The 12,256-nt window shown below is 36.7% G+C and overlaps 1 protein-coding gene across 2 annotated transcripts; it reads right to left on the reverse strand.

The window, feature by feature from the left end:
* Positions 1-718: 718 nt before the first annotated feature.
* SULT1C4 (sulfotransferase family 1C member 4) lies at positions 719-11,264 on the reverse strand. Of its 2 annotated transcripts, XM_007097759.3 has the most exons (7): positions 10,876-11,262; positions 7,662-7,787; positions 6,993-7,090; positions 6,586-6,712; positions 6,274-6,368; positions 2,973-3,153; positions 719-2,026 (listed from the first exon to the last, which is right to left on the reverse strand). In XM_007097759.3, the coding sequence occupies exons 1-7, from the start codon at positions 11,042-11,044 to the stop codon at positions 1,911-1,913; spliced, it is 912 nt and encodes a 303-aa protein (XP_007097821.1). In that variant the 5' UTR covers positions 11,045-11,262; the 3' UTR covers positions 719-1,910. The 2 variants fall into 2 exon arrangements, with proteins under 2 accessions (XP_007097821.1, XP_015400100.1); XM_015544614.2 differs by lacking the exon at positions 7,662-7,787 and having other exon boundaries at positions 10,876-11,264.
* Positions 11,265-12,256: the final 992 nt, after the last annotated feature.

Below are 12,256 nucleotides of genomic sequence, written 5' to 3' on the forward strand. Positions count from 1 at the left end.
GGAGTGGCTGACATCTTGACAGTCTGGTTATTTTTAGGTCTGGGTCTGGGTTGGGCATCCTTTAGTTAGCAGTGATCATTATGAACCTGTGATGGGACTGTGGCAAGAACAGGAAGGGAGAGACTCTATTTTGAACAGTTAAAAATGCGGGTTTTGGAACCATTGGAGCTGTGTTTGAAAGTAAATTCCAACATTTCTTATTTGAGTAACTTAACTAATATCTCTGAACTTTAGTTTTAGTTTTCTCTGTGGGATAATACTGCCACATTCAAAGAATTGTTATAAAAATAAAATGTCTTATCCAATACAACTTTTCTGGATGATAGAAATATTTTCTAATGTCCAAGTAATAGCTACTAGGTATGTGTGGCTAGTGAGCATTTGAAACTTAACTGGTGGAAATGAGGAACTAGATTTTATCTATTTTTAATTAATTTAAATAGGCACTTGTAGCTAGTATATTGGACAGCAGTTAAAGATGATAACTTTTATAGGTACTACTTAAATATAAATTTAGGTACTACTATATAAAAAGTTAGCTGTTTTGAATTTCCTTGACAGACATATTCTTTCAGTTACTTATTTTCGTGCTTGTCCTATTTTGTTTGATGCAATGAAGTATATAGCAATGTTTCTATCTTGGAAAAAAATAAATAAGTGAAAATTTTAATAAGCACAAGAAAGACAATATATACATATAAGAGATGTAATATACTTTAATCTTAATCACAAAAGAATTATACTAAGTGTAGAGAACTTCAGAAGAACAAATGATCTCTTCAGTTTTCAGTATTTGCAGAAGGAATGAACCACTTGTCCTGGTTATTGAGGCATGTTATATGGTTTGGATAGGTAGAATATGTTTTCAGATAGAGGCATGGTGAAAATAAAACTAGTAGGGTAGGAACCTGCAAGATATCAGGGCTCAGTGAGTAGCTAATTTGCTGAAGTAAGGAGATGGTTTAGAAGATGAAATTAAGCTAGAAAAGTGGTTTGGAAGATGAGATCAACCATATCATATGTTTATAGCTGCCTATGAATTGATGGCTAAAAAGCATGGGATTTATCTTTCAGCCACTGTAAATTCAGCGTCATTGAAGTATTATTTAGAGCTAAGGAAAATACAATCACAATCCTGTTTTAGGAAAGTAACCCTAATAGATTTGCGAGGAAGAGAGAAATTAGGAAGCTTACACTAGTATGGGTAAAAGGTTTCTGAACCAGAAGGGTGGCTATAGAAATGAGACTTCATACAAGAAAAACTGAGATATTGTTGGTGGATTAGCATATGATTATGGATTCACTGGAAGGAGGCAAATCAAGATATGACTCCAAGACTGAATCATAGCACTGGCTGAGGTGAGAGAGAGAGAGTTAAGTATATAGGATGTGGTAATTGATAGGGATAGATGTATTATAGAAAGAACACTGAAGTGAATTGGAAAGTTTCAGGGGGAAACAGAGTTACACGATGGTTACTTGGCTACCAATTACTTTCTGGGAGAAATAGTCACTATCTACATACTTTAGTGCTGTGTTGAGAAGTTAGTCTGAAAGAACACTTACTCTGAAAATTTTAATGTTTTCTTATATAAGGAATGAAGAATTTTTAATGTTAACAAACACATGATCTGTAGAAAACTTAAACATAATGATAATTAGCAATGATGCCAGGATTTTAACTAGTGATGATTGAACCTCATTCCTTCCACATTGCCATTCTCCTCCCACTCTCCACCTTGTCCCCAATCTCTGTTAGCTTTATCCCCACTTTTTTAGAGTGCACAAAAGCAAACACAATAAACAACTAGTCTGAGAACCTAATCCAATATTATGTGATCTGAGCAACAAAATTTAATTATTACCCAATAAATTAGGTAATAAACTAAAAAAAAAATTTGTTTTCTTTTTTATGAGAATTGGAAGTGGAAAGTTAGACTGGAATCAGCCATTTTCTTCTTGTAGTCTTCATCAAATCTCTCATTCTGAGCCACAGTAAAGTGATTTTTCCAGTCTCCAACTGTCCCTGAAACAGTCATGTGGGAGAGAGTCAATTTGTATTTCTCTATTTTCCTGTTTCTGTGTGAATATTTCTGTTCTACCTTCCTGGGAAGCAATATTGAACAAAACATTTCTGTTGCTAACCTGTCAATTTCATTCTGAAGGGAAGAAGAATTTCTTATCTGATCTGGTAACGGGAGAGCCCATTACCCACTGAGTCACATTAATGGGGGAAATGAAACTACAGTAATTAAAACAGCAGGCATGGGGGGATTTCTTGTCTTTTTCTCCTGTCCTCTTTGCACGTCAAAGTGTGGTAGGTGCTTATGCCTATAGCTTTCATTGTATAGACCTACCAGGAAGGGCTTGTATGTGAGAGAATTCAAGGTATAGTTCTGAGGAAAAAAACAAAAAAAAAATCCCCCAAATTCTCCAATTGCAACTCCTGTTACCTTTTCACAGATTGCCTTTTCCCCCTGTAGTGCTTACCATCATCTATTATCCTGTGTATTCTTGCTTATTTTATTTGTGGCTAGAATATAATGTTCATGAGGGGAGACAATTTTGTGATTTTTTTCACTGCTCTAGACATTACCTAGAACAGTGCCAGGCACATAGTAGCCACTCAGTAAGTATTTTGGAATGAATTAAATCTAACTGAAAGCATAAAGCCCTTGTAAATCCATTATAAAATGGATTCTTTGCCTTATCTCATTTAATTCTGTGTGCTTTCACCTTATCAGTAAGATCTCTGAAGAGTTGGGGGGGGGGAAGGGGTGGGATTTAGACACCACACCTTACTCTTCAATTGTCTGAACATTGTTTTCATTTCATTTGTGGTTTCCTAAGAATCCCAGAATCATTTGTTATAGAGCTTTTTTTTTTCTTAGCCACAGGAAAGAAAATTCCCCCAAGGCTATGAAAGGTTGCACAACACTTTTAAGATTATGATCAAAAGAAAATATAAAAACCTTTTCTCATGAATGGAGAAACAGAGTGGTTCATGATTTCAGTAGGAATTGATGAATAGTTTGCCATTGAATTCTGCTTCATAACATCAAATGAAGTGTGATGGAGAATTTTATCTAGAACTTCATGATCTAGGTTTTTTCCAATAAATTCTGCCAGCTTCTGAATTTCTTGCTTTGGATTCTATGATGAGAGTTGAAAGAAAAGTGAAAATTTGATATAAAACAATTGGTTTAATAAGAATACTGAAATGAATTAATAACAGTAATCAGTAACATGCCATGAGATAAAATTAAAAAATCTTATATCACAAATGCTCAACTATCCATAAATGACTCATTTTAACATGATGGTCCATAATATTCTCTTTTTTATTAACTGGAATTATTAAACTTTTTTTGCTCTAACATAGGAGCAAAAACTGAAGTGTTAGTGAAACATTCAGCATACAGTGACATGCAGTGCAGGGAGAGTGTTTCACTAAGAGTTATGCCCAAGTGTCCCATGCAAGTCAGTTATCGCGGGGGGTGGGGATCTTGGTCAATTAAATATCCAACAAGGAGAGTCCATAGACTGGTGATAAGAGCAAAGGTATTGTGGAAGCATAGGGTAAGACAATTTAAGGAGGCTGTCTCCTGTTTCATTGATAGAAATGTCCCCAGACCATTTCAGTGGTGGAAGTAAGTGGTGGCAGGAGAATGGGAGAGGACTATTTTGCACCCATGAGTGCCCAAGAGACACCCATGACTAGTAATTCTACTACCCAGCATGTCCAGATGTTTATGTGCTCCTGAGAGTTCCAATGTTTCCTCATCAGAGGGACACACCACCCTAGGGAGCTGTGGCCGTGGGAAGTCCCTATCTCTAGGAGGAGTGGTAGGGGAAAGAAAGTAGAAAGGCATAGCCTGACATCTGTGTCTTCTGCTTTAAAAGCTTGGATGTCAAAAGTGCTTAATTAATTGGCTTCACATAGACTAGGAATCCCCAATGTTTATATCAGCACTATCAACAATAGCCAAATTATGGAAAGAGCCCAAGTGTCCATTGACTGATGAATGGATAAAGAAGATATGGAATATATATACAATGGAATACTACTCAGTAATCAAAAAGAATGAAATCTTGCCATTTGCAACAATGTGGATGGAACTAGAATGTATTATGCTAAGAGAATAAGTCAGAGAAAGAAAAAAATCATATGATTTCACTCATATGTGGAATTTAAGAAACAACAGATGAACATAGGGGAAGGGAAGGAAAAACGAGATAAAAACAGAGAGGGAGGCAAACCATAAAAGACTCGTAAACACAGAGAACAAACTGAGGGTTGCTGATGCGGTGTTGGGTGGGGAGATGGACTAAATGGGTGATGGGCATTAAGGAGGGCACTTGTTGGTATGAGCACTGGGTGTTATATGTAAGTGATGAATCACTAAATTGTGTTCCTGAAACCATTATTACAGTTTATGTTAACTAACTTGGATTTAAATAATATTTTTAAAAAAGAGGAAAAAAAAAAAAGAAAAGCTAAGAGAAATTACACCAGAAAAAAAAAAAAAAAAAAAAAGAGTGCAGAGAATATTGAGCTTTGAGTGACTAGTTAGGGGGCATTCCAGAACATGATCACAGAAATATTTAAAAGGGCTCTAGGGATTCTAAGGTTAGACTACCTGTTCAATAAAGTTTCTTCCTGGCATCATAATACATTAGGATATACCCCATTAAAAGGGCATCATTCCTGATGATATATTCTTATTTTGACCCTATAATGATACATTTGATATCATGTGGACAAGCATCACCTACATGGAGTTTTCCTACTCTGTGTTTAACAGCAGAGTATTCCTTCCCTCTATGGCTTCCTCAGTTTGTCATATCTATTCATTAAACAGCAAACATTTCCCTTATACGATTCCCTGCCATAATATTTCTTAACTGAATATCTAAATGTAGAATTCTGTAGATAACTCTCTGCACATAGGGCAGATAGGGCGCATATCTGACCTTTTCTGTTTGAAGAAACTGTAGAGTGGAATCTAAACGACAACCACCAAACTTATAGATACAGAGAACAGATTGATGTTGCCAGAGATAGAGAGTAGGATGGGCAAATGGATGAAGGGAGACAAAAGTTACAAACTTCTAGTTATAAAATAAGTCCTGGGTATGTAATGTGTAGCATGGTGACTATAGTTAATAATACAATGTTGTCTATTTGAAAGTTGCCAAGAAAATAGATCTTAAAAATTCTTATCACAAGAAAAAAATTCTCTATCTGTGGTGATAGATGTTAACTGGACTTATTGTGGTGCTCATGTCAAAACATATACAAATATTAAATCATGTTGTACACCTGAAAATAATATAATGTTAATTGTCTATTGTATCTTGACTAAAAAAATAAAAATGATTCTGTTTTACTCTTTTGATATTCTGTAGAAACAGCTAGATGAGGCCCAGCAGTGACTGAACCCAGGAGACATACATCTAAGCTAATGTGCCCACAAATCCCCTAGGCATTTTATAAGGCATCTTATAAGGTGCACATTCTGACTTAGTAGGCTTGATGTGGGGTCTGAGAGCCCCATGCAGCTAGTCTGTGAAACATCTTTTGAGTAGCAAGGCTTTCAGTGATAATTGAAGAACAGAGACTCTAATTTTCATAGATCCCTGTATTTAGTTAAGTCATAGATAGTATTGGGTATATTATAATTTATAGTAAACTCCCATGAACCTCATCTTATTTAGTCCTCACAGTAGATCTTGGAAGAGTATATATTACTATCTAGTGTTTGCATTTAGGGAAACTAAGTAAATCTCTAAGATGTTAAGTGTCCTTACCAAGAATAATTGCCAGTAGGGAAAGCCACACTTTGAATTCAAGAATTTTGAATCTAAATCATTAGTATTTTCCATTACACCCTAAATTCTTAACCCATTTCTCGAAATTATGATGTTTCTCAAGTACTGATGAAAAAACACAAAATGTGCTAGGAAATGTTTTACTTTCTAAATGGAATTTTAAAATAGATATGAAAGAGGAAAATAAAGGTATCACTTGCATTTTGCCTATATGGAAACAGTGTACCATACCCCAGAGCACCAGGAAATTGTAGATGAAACTATGTGATACATAAACTCCTGATATCCCATGTGTTCTTTGATTCATGGACAGCAGTAACCAATGAAATGCAGCATTTTCTATTCCCTGTTTCAATCTATGAGTCCCCAGTAGGGTCCATACATTATGACTTAAATGTCTTATAGTCCAATGGGAACATTTTACATGGCACTGCTCCTCACCTTCTTCAGGTCCTCATAGAAGAGGTAGACAATGCGGTGTTGATCTTTGGCTTTCCACCATCCTTTCACATGGTCATGCCATGATCCCCAGCACACTGCAAGGAGGGATGAAAAACAGGGTAATGAATCACAGAAGCCCAACAAACAAATATTCCACTGAAAGGAGATTTCCTAAAGAGAGGGAGAGTATCATACTGATGATTTCTTCACAGTAAAGCAGGCAGAGGCCCAGATATTCTAAGGAAATGATTTTTTCTTTTTAGAGTGTTTGAGAATTTTGAGACAGAAAAGAAACAAACTGAATTCTCTTACCTTTCCCAGCCAGAAAACTCTCAAAATACTCTTCCCAGGTTCCTGGAGCAGGAAGAGCTTTATTCATTCTTTGGAAATGGTAATAAGACACCATATTGTCCTTTGGATTTCTTGCTACATAGATTATCTAGGAAAGTAGCAAAAAGAGGATTAGACTGGTATTTGGTTATTGCTCATACAAATTATGTTCAAGTGGGTACATTCCATACAGATGAGATTTTCTGATGCTGCATTCTTATGATTTTGACTTTTGTGGGACTTCAAAAAGACTCAAATCAATTTGCATATTGATTATTGTGAAGAGATGGACTCTCTCTTCTTTAACAAGTGAAGTGTCTTAAGAGGAAATTAAAGACCACTCTAGGGTTGTTTTAAGGAGTAAATTGTGAATTCCTTTTGCTTTTTACCTTACAGTTTTTCTCTAGGAAGGATGGTGGCAGCAACTGGATGGGAAGATGTGTTTTCAGGGTCCGTGGTGAGGGCATTTGCTTAGCTTGTTCCAAACCTGCAAAATTGATTTTTGATCACTCACCACCATTTTTTTTCTATTTGCTTCAACATCTTACTGCTTCCATTATTACTACTTTAGGAACAGTTGAACAATTCAAGGTAACTATGAGAGCACTGTAACAGTAGATCTGAGATAATATGTCTAGCTTATGAATGATTTTTTAAAGCTAAAACAGTCTTTAGCCATAACAAACAAGAAACCAAACAAATAAGAACCTAAAAGATTCAAACCCTTCCATGATGAAATTATGTCACTTGGGCTCAACTTTGTGGAATACAATTAATTTCTAATGGAGAAGAAAAACTTGTGTATAATCAGTAACTCCATTAGAAAATGTCTGGAGTTTAGCAACGGCCAGACACAGTTAAAAAAATACAGTCACATAATTCATTAGTAATGCTTGAATGCCTAGAATTTAATTTTTTTCTAGTTTTTCAAAGTGGTTGTATTAATTCTTATGTCTTTTCTATGATTTTTTTTCAGCTTGAATGCCTGTGAATGTGATAGTAAAAAACCCTCAGTGTATATTTAGGATCATAGTCAAGTGTTGCTATTCCATACTCACCAGATCTCATGGATGGGACTATCCATTCGATGAAAGGAAATCGTATATAAGTAGGTGCTCGTTGACTTTTGTCAACATCACCTTCATTTTGTATTAAGTCCACTATCTCCTGAGTCCATGTTGTTCCTTATTCCACATGTAAGATGAAGATGCACAGACATTTAGTATACTACATTTCTTAAAGATTTTTTTACATTTATTTATTTTTGAGAGACAGGGAGAGACAGAGCACAAGTAGGGGAAGGGCAGCGAGAGGGAGACACAGGATCTGAAGCAGGATCCAGGCTCTGAACTGTCAGCACAGAGCCCAATGTGGGGTTCGAACTCACAGACTGTGAGATTATGACCTGAGCCAAAGTTGGATGCTTAACTGACTGAGCCACCCAGTCGCCTCTAGTATACTACATTTCTTAAAATATGATCATATTTGTTAGAATATCTCTCTGAATTTTAAAGCTAGGTTTATAGTGGAATTCAGAAAACATCATTTTTTATTTGTCTTATGTTATCACAATATGAATTTTTATATAAAGGCTGCAATTTGGAGTGGACACTATATTGATAAATATGCAGTTCATTTTTTTTTTGCCTGTCACAACCATTAATTTGAATTGTTATCTCATTGATATAGCTGCATTGTTCATAAGAAAGCTAGAATGAAAGGTCTTTCTCACCTGATTATGATCTCCTGGAGAGTAATCACTATGTGGTTTTCAAACCGTTTCCCAAGCACATAGTAGGGCTGCTACATAGGAGCTACTTAATATGTGTTGGCTGAATGAACAAGTGAATAATTAGTATCTGGGCTGGATATTGATCATTGGTACTTAGTATCCATTTTCACCCATTTCTCAATTTTCCCCTTATCTCAGGGACTGAAATGCTAAAAAGTGCATTATCTAGACTTCTTTGCCACTAAGATTCTGAATATTATTTAGAGTCCCCTGATGAAATGCATTGAAACGTGGAAGAGAGATAGAGGTCATTCTTCCTGAAAGGTAGCTTCAACAGATAGAAATTTTGCAGAGGCCATACCACATTTTGCTGCCCAGTGTCTCAAATGCAAGAAGCCACTGGAAGAAGGGCCCTTTGTCTCCCAGGCCCAGTTTCTGTGTGCTGTCTGATTCTGACTGATACAGTGCCTACCAACTAAATCTTCATCCTTTGATGAAGAGCTATTGTACTAGACATTCTGACAAATCCATGTCAGGAAGATGAACAATTTGAGAATGGTTCTCTGAATCATGAATCTGGGCTAATCTTCCTATTTTCTCTGAAATCAGATCTCATTATAGACTCCTTTCCTCATACTGTCAATTTAGTGCTTTTAGCTCTACAGGAAGGGCATAGGTTAGGAAACAATGAAAAAAATTACATTTTATATCGTAGATGAGTTGGTCTCTAATATTTTCTGGCACCAACTCTTTTATTACAGGATAAAAGAACAATATTTCTTCAGCTATCTAGTCAAAGAAAGTTAGAGCTATTTGTACTGGTTTTAGGTGGTCACTCTGAATTTATAGCCATGGGCCAGCTAAAAATGGGGCAGGTTCACATGTTGCTAGGGGTTTGGGGATGAGTGGAATTTCTCAATACATCCTCTAGAGGTCAGTGATTTTATAATATATTTTTTCTCTTGGCTCATTCACAGAGTACTTATTACTCTTTTAAAAATTTAGGTGTAAGCCATATTTTTCATCCATGCTTGTTCATTCTTCCCTCCAATAAATTTAGCCTTTATTAATGGATAAGGTTTTAGTGATGATTAAATATTACATTAGCTGGCAAGCATATTATTTATTTAGTGTGTTATTTGGATTGTTGAAGCCCCATTAATCCTAACCCATGAAAACCTTAAATAAACCAAATCTTGCTGCTCACATTTGGGAGGCGGAGAAAGATTAACTATTAAACATTATGCTGAAATGATGATCAAGTAGAGTTGTGGACAAAATTAAGACTATGACATGTGATTCTTACCAGTGAATTCTTTTACATTCACAAATTTAGGAAAGTTTAATCCTGAATGGGCTCACGATGAGTAAGATTAGAAAATTAGGAGTCTAAGGCTCTCATCTGCTGGTAGTCTTTTATTAGGATTATTAGATATAAAGACTCAAGAGAGGTTTGAACATAAAATCTCAGAAAATGCTTAGGTTTAGATTTTTTGGTGTTTATGTGTGTGTGTGTGTGTGTGTGTGTGTGCGTGTGTGAGTGTGTGTGTGAAAGAGGGGTTATTGACAGGTAACTTGATTTTTCAAAGAACAAATGTACATGCAATCTGGCTGTGAATTAAATAGTGTATTTTTACTATATATGTAATATGCACAAAAATCTGTAGAGAACTATTTCTCCCTGCTTATCCTAAAATTTTTATGATACAGTGGCTGGGCTCAAGTATTCTTACTTTTATAGCAACTTCTGTTAAACTAATTACTGAAACAAGGAAGTAGGTTCACAACATGCCATGATGGAGGATGGAAATCAAAACAGTAGTTCTCAGACCCTGAACTGAGAGAATTTTGAGGGCTTCTGGGGGCTGCTGAGGTGAAATCAGCATTGCAGGACCAAAGCTCCCATAACTCTTCCCCAAATCAGCCTTGGGATCCCCTTTTTAGCTCACACACACAAAGAAGTTTTTTGTTTTGTTTTGTTTTGTTTTGTTTTGTTTTTTTCTTTTTTTTTTTTTTACAGGATCTGCAGTAAGGGCCTGCATTGGGAACAAACAAATCAATAAATCTAGCCCTTTAGTTCTCAGCTCTTTCATTCACTCTTTACTGGGGAAGTAAAAAAAAATGTACATCAGGGGCACCTGGGTGGCTCAGTGGGTTAAGTGTCTGACTTTGGCTTAGGTCATGATCTCGTCATTCGTGAGTTTGAGCCCCACATCGGGCTCTGTGCTGACAGCACAGAGCCTGGAGCCTGTTTCAGATTCTGTGTCTTCCTCTCTCCCCTGCTCACACTCTGTCTCTGTCTCACTCTCAAAAAAGAAAAATTAAAAAAATATGTACATCATAGGAAGAATTAAATTCTTAAAATTTGTACATCATTTTAATATTTTTTTCTGTAGTTTCAGTTTCCACAAGATATATATCTTAGCCATATCACTCCGTCCAGTAAACAATTTCCCACTCCTTTATTTCATTATTAATGTACTTTCCCCACTTACCTTCCTAACTCTCTTCTTCACCTTCCCCTCTCCCCTCTCCCCTACCTGCTTTAGGATAGGTGGCAATAAGCAGATCATCAGACTTGGCTTGGAAGTTCCAGATCTGGTCCCAGATGTTACAGGTAGGTATGGGTTGCATTATCCCCTTCACGTAGTCGACAGGTATGCGCTCTTTTCCATCAAATTTAAAATCCTCCATTTTACTTAAGGCCATTAGTATCAGAAATCAGACTAATGTACCAGATAAAATGTTACTGCTCAGTCAGCACAAAGCTGCATTCTTGTTATTGTACAGGCAATGCAAGACTCGGACTGCAAGTTCTACCTGGACAGCCTGGGGATGGTTGGCAATTAATGTGCAAACCAGCTACAGGCCTGCTAGCCCCAGTTCCAGGAAACAGGGCACTACTGTTTAGGCAGGCCTTTTCTTAATGAGCTCCAGCCCTCCTCCCATCCAGGCTCTGACGTAATGCCAGAGGCCCTCCCAGATCCTGGCTGCTGTGTCATGTTCACGTTCAGTCCTGTTCTTCTGTGTCAGTTTAACAAGACTTAGTGCCATGTTGTTTATGTTTCTCTTATTTGTGTTCATAAAATAATTCACATTCATTTGTTGTCTCTTCTGTGAATGTTAAGCTAATTAAAAAGTTGCAGGAAATTTGCTCACAGAACGGAGGTAGCGAATGGAGGTAGCAACATAGAATAACTTCCCTGAAAGGCTGAAGGGAAATTTCTGTGGGCTGTTGGCAAGAAGGTCCTAGATTTGAATCTCCCAGCACAAATATCTGGAAGGGTCAGTGTTGTTATTTTTAAGAGTAAAATAAAATATGCTCTATTAGAAAAGGTTCTCTTCATTTTGTAGGCTATACAGTGTTAGTATCAGAATATGCACGTCTCATTTAAAGCAAAAGAGATGCAGAAAACTCCTTGCTTTTTCCTTGGAACCATTTCTGGTTCCTTCTTGGGTTTTCTCCTCCTGTTTCAACCATAACCTCTTTTCACCTCTAAAACAAGGCCAGATACCTTTTAGTTTTTAACTGCTAAATATTACAGGACACCCACTTAATTTTCCTGTCTCTTGTGATATAACAAAGAATATATAGGGGAGCCTGGGTGGCTCAGTTGGTTAAGCGTCCGACTTCAGCTCAGGTCACGATCTCGCGGTCTGTGAGTTCAAGCCCCGTGTCGGGCTCTGGGCTGATGGCTCAGAGCTTGGAGCCTGCTTCGAATTCTGTGTCTCCCTCTCTCTCTGCACCTGCCCTATTCATGCTCTGTCTCTCTCTGTATCAAAAATAAATAAACGTTAAAAAAAAAAAAGAATATATTTGGTATTTGTCTCTGATTCCTTGAACAGAGTTTCAAAAACTCCTGGAAGTTCCTGAGTGATTGGAGTGTCTTTGGTTATCCATAATGAGTCCCTTTAGACTCT

This window comes from Panthera tigris, chromosome A3, assembly GCF_018350195.1.
Source record: "Panthera tigris isolate Pti1 chromosome A3, P.tigris_Pti1_mat1.1, whole genome shotgun sequence".
NCBI lineage: Eukaryota > Metazoa > Chordata > Mammalia > Carnivora > Felidae > Panthera > Panthera tigris.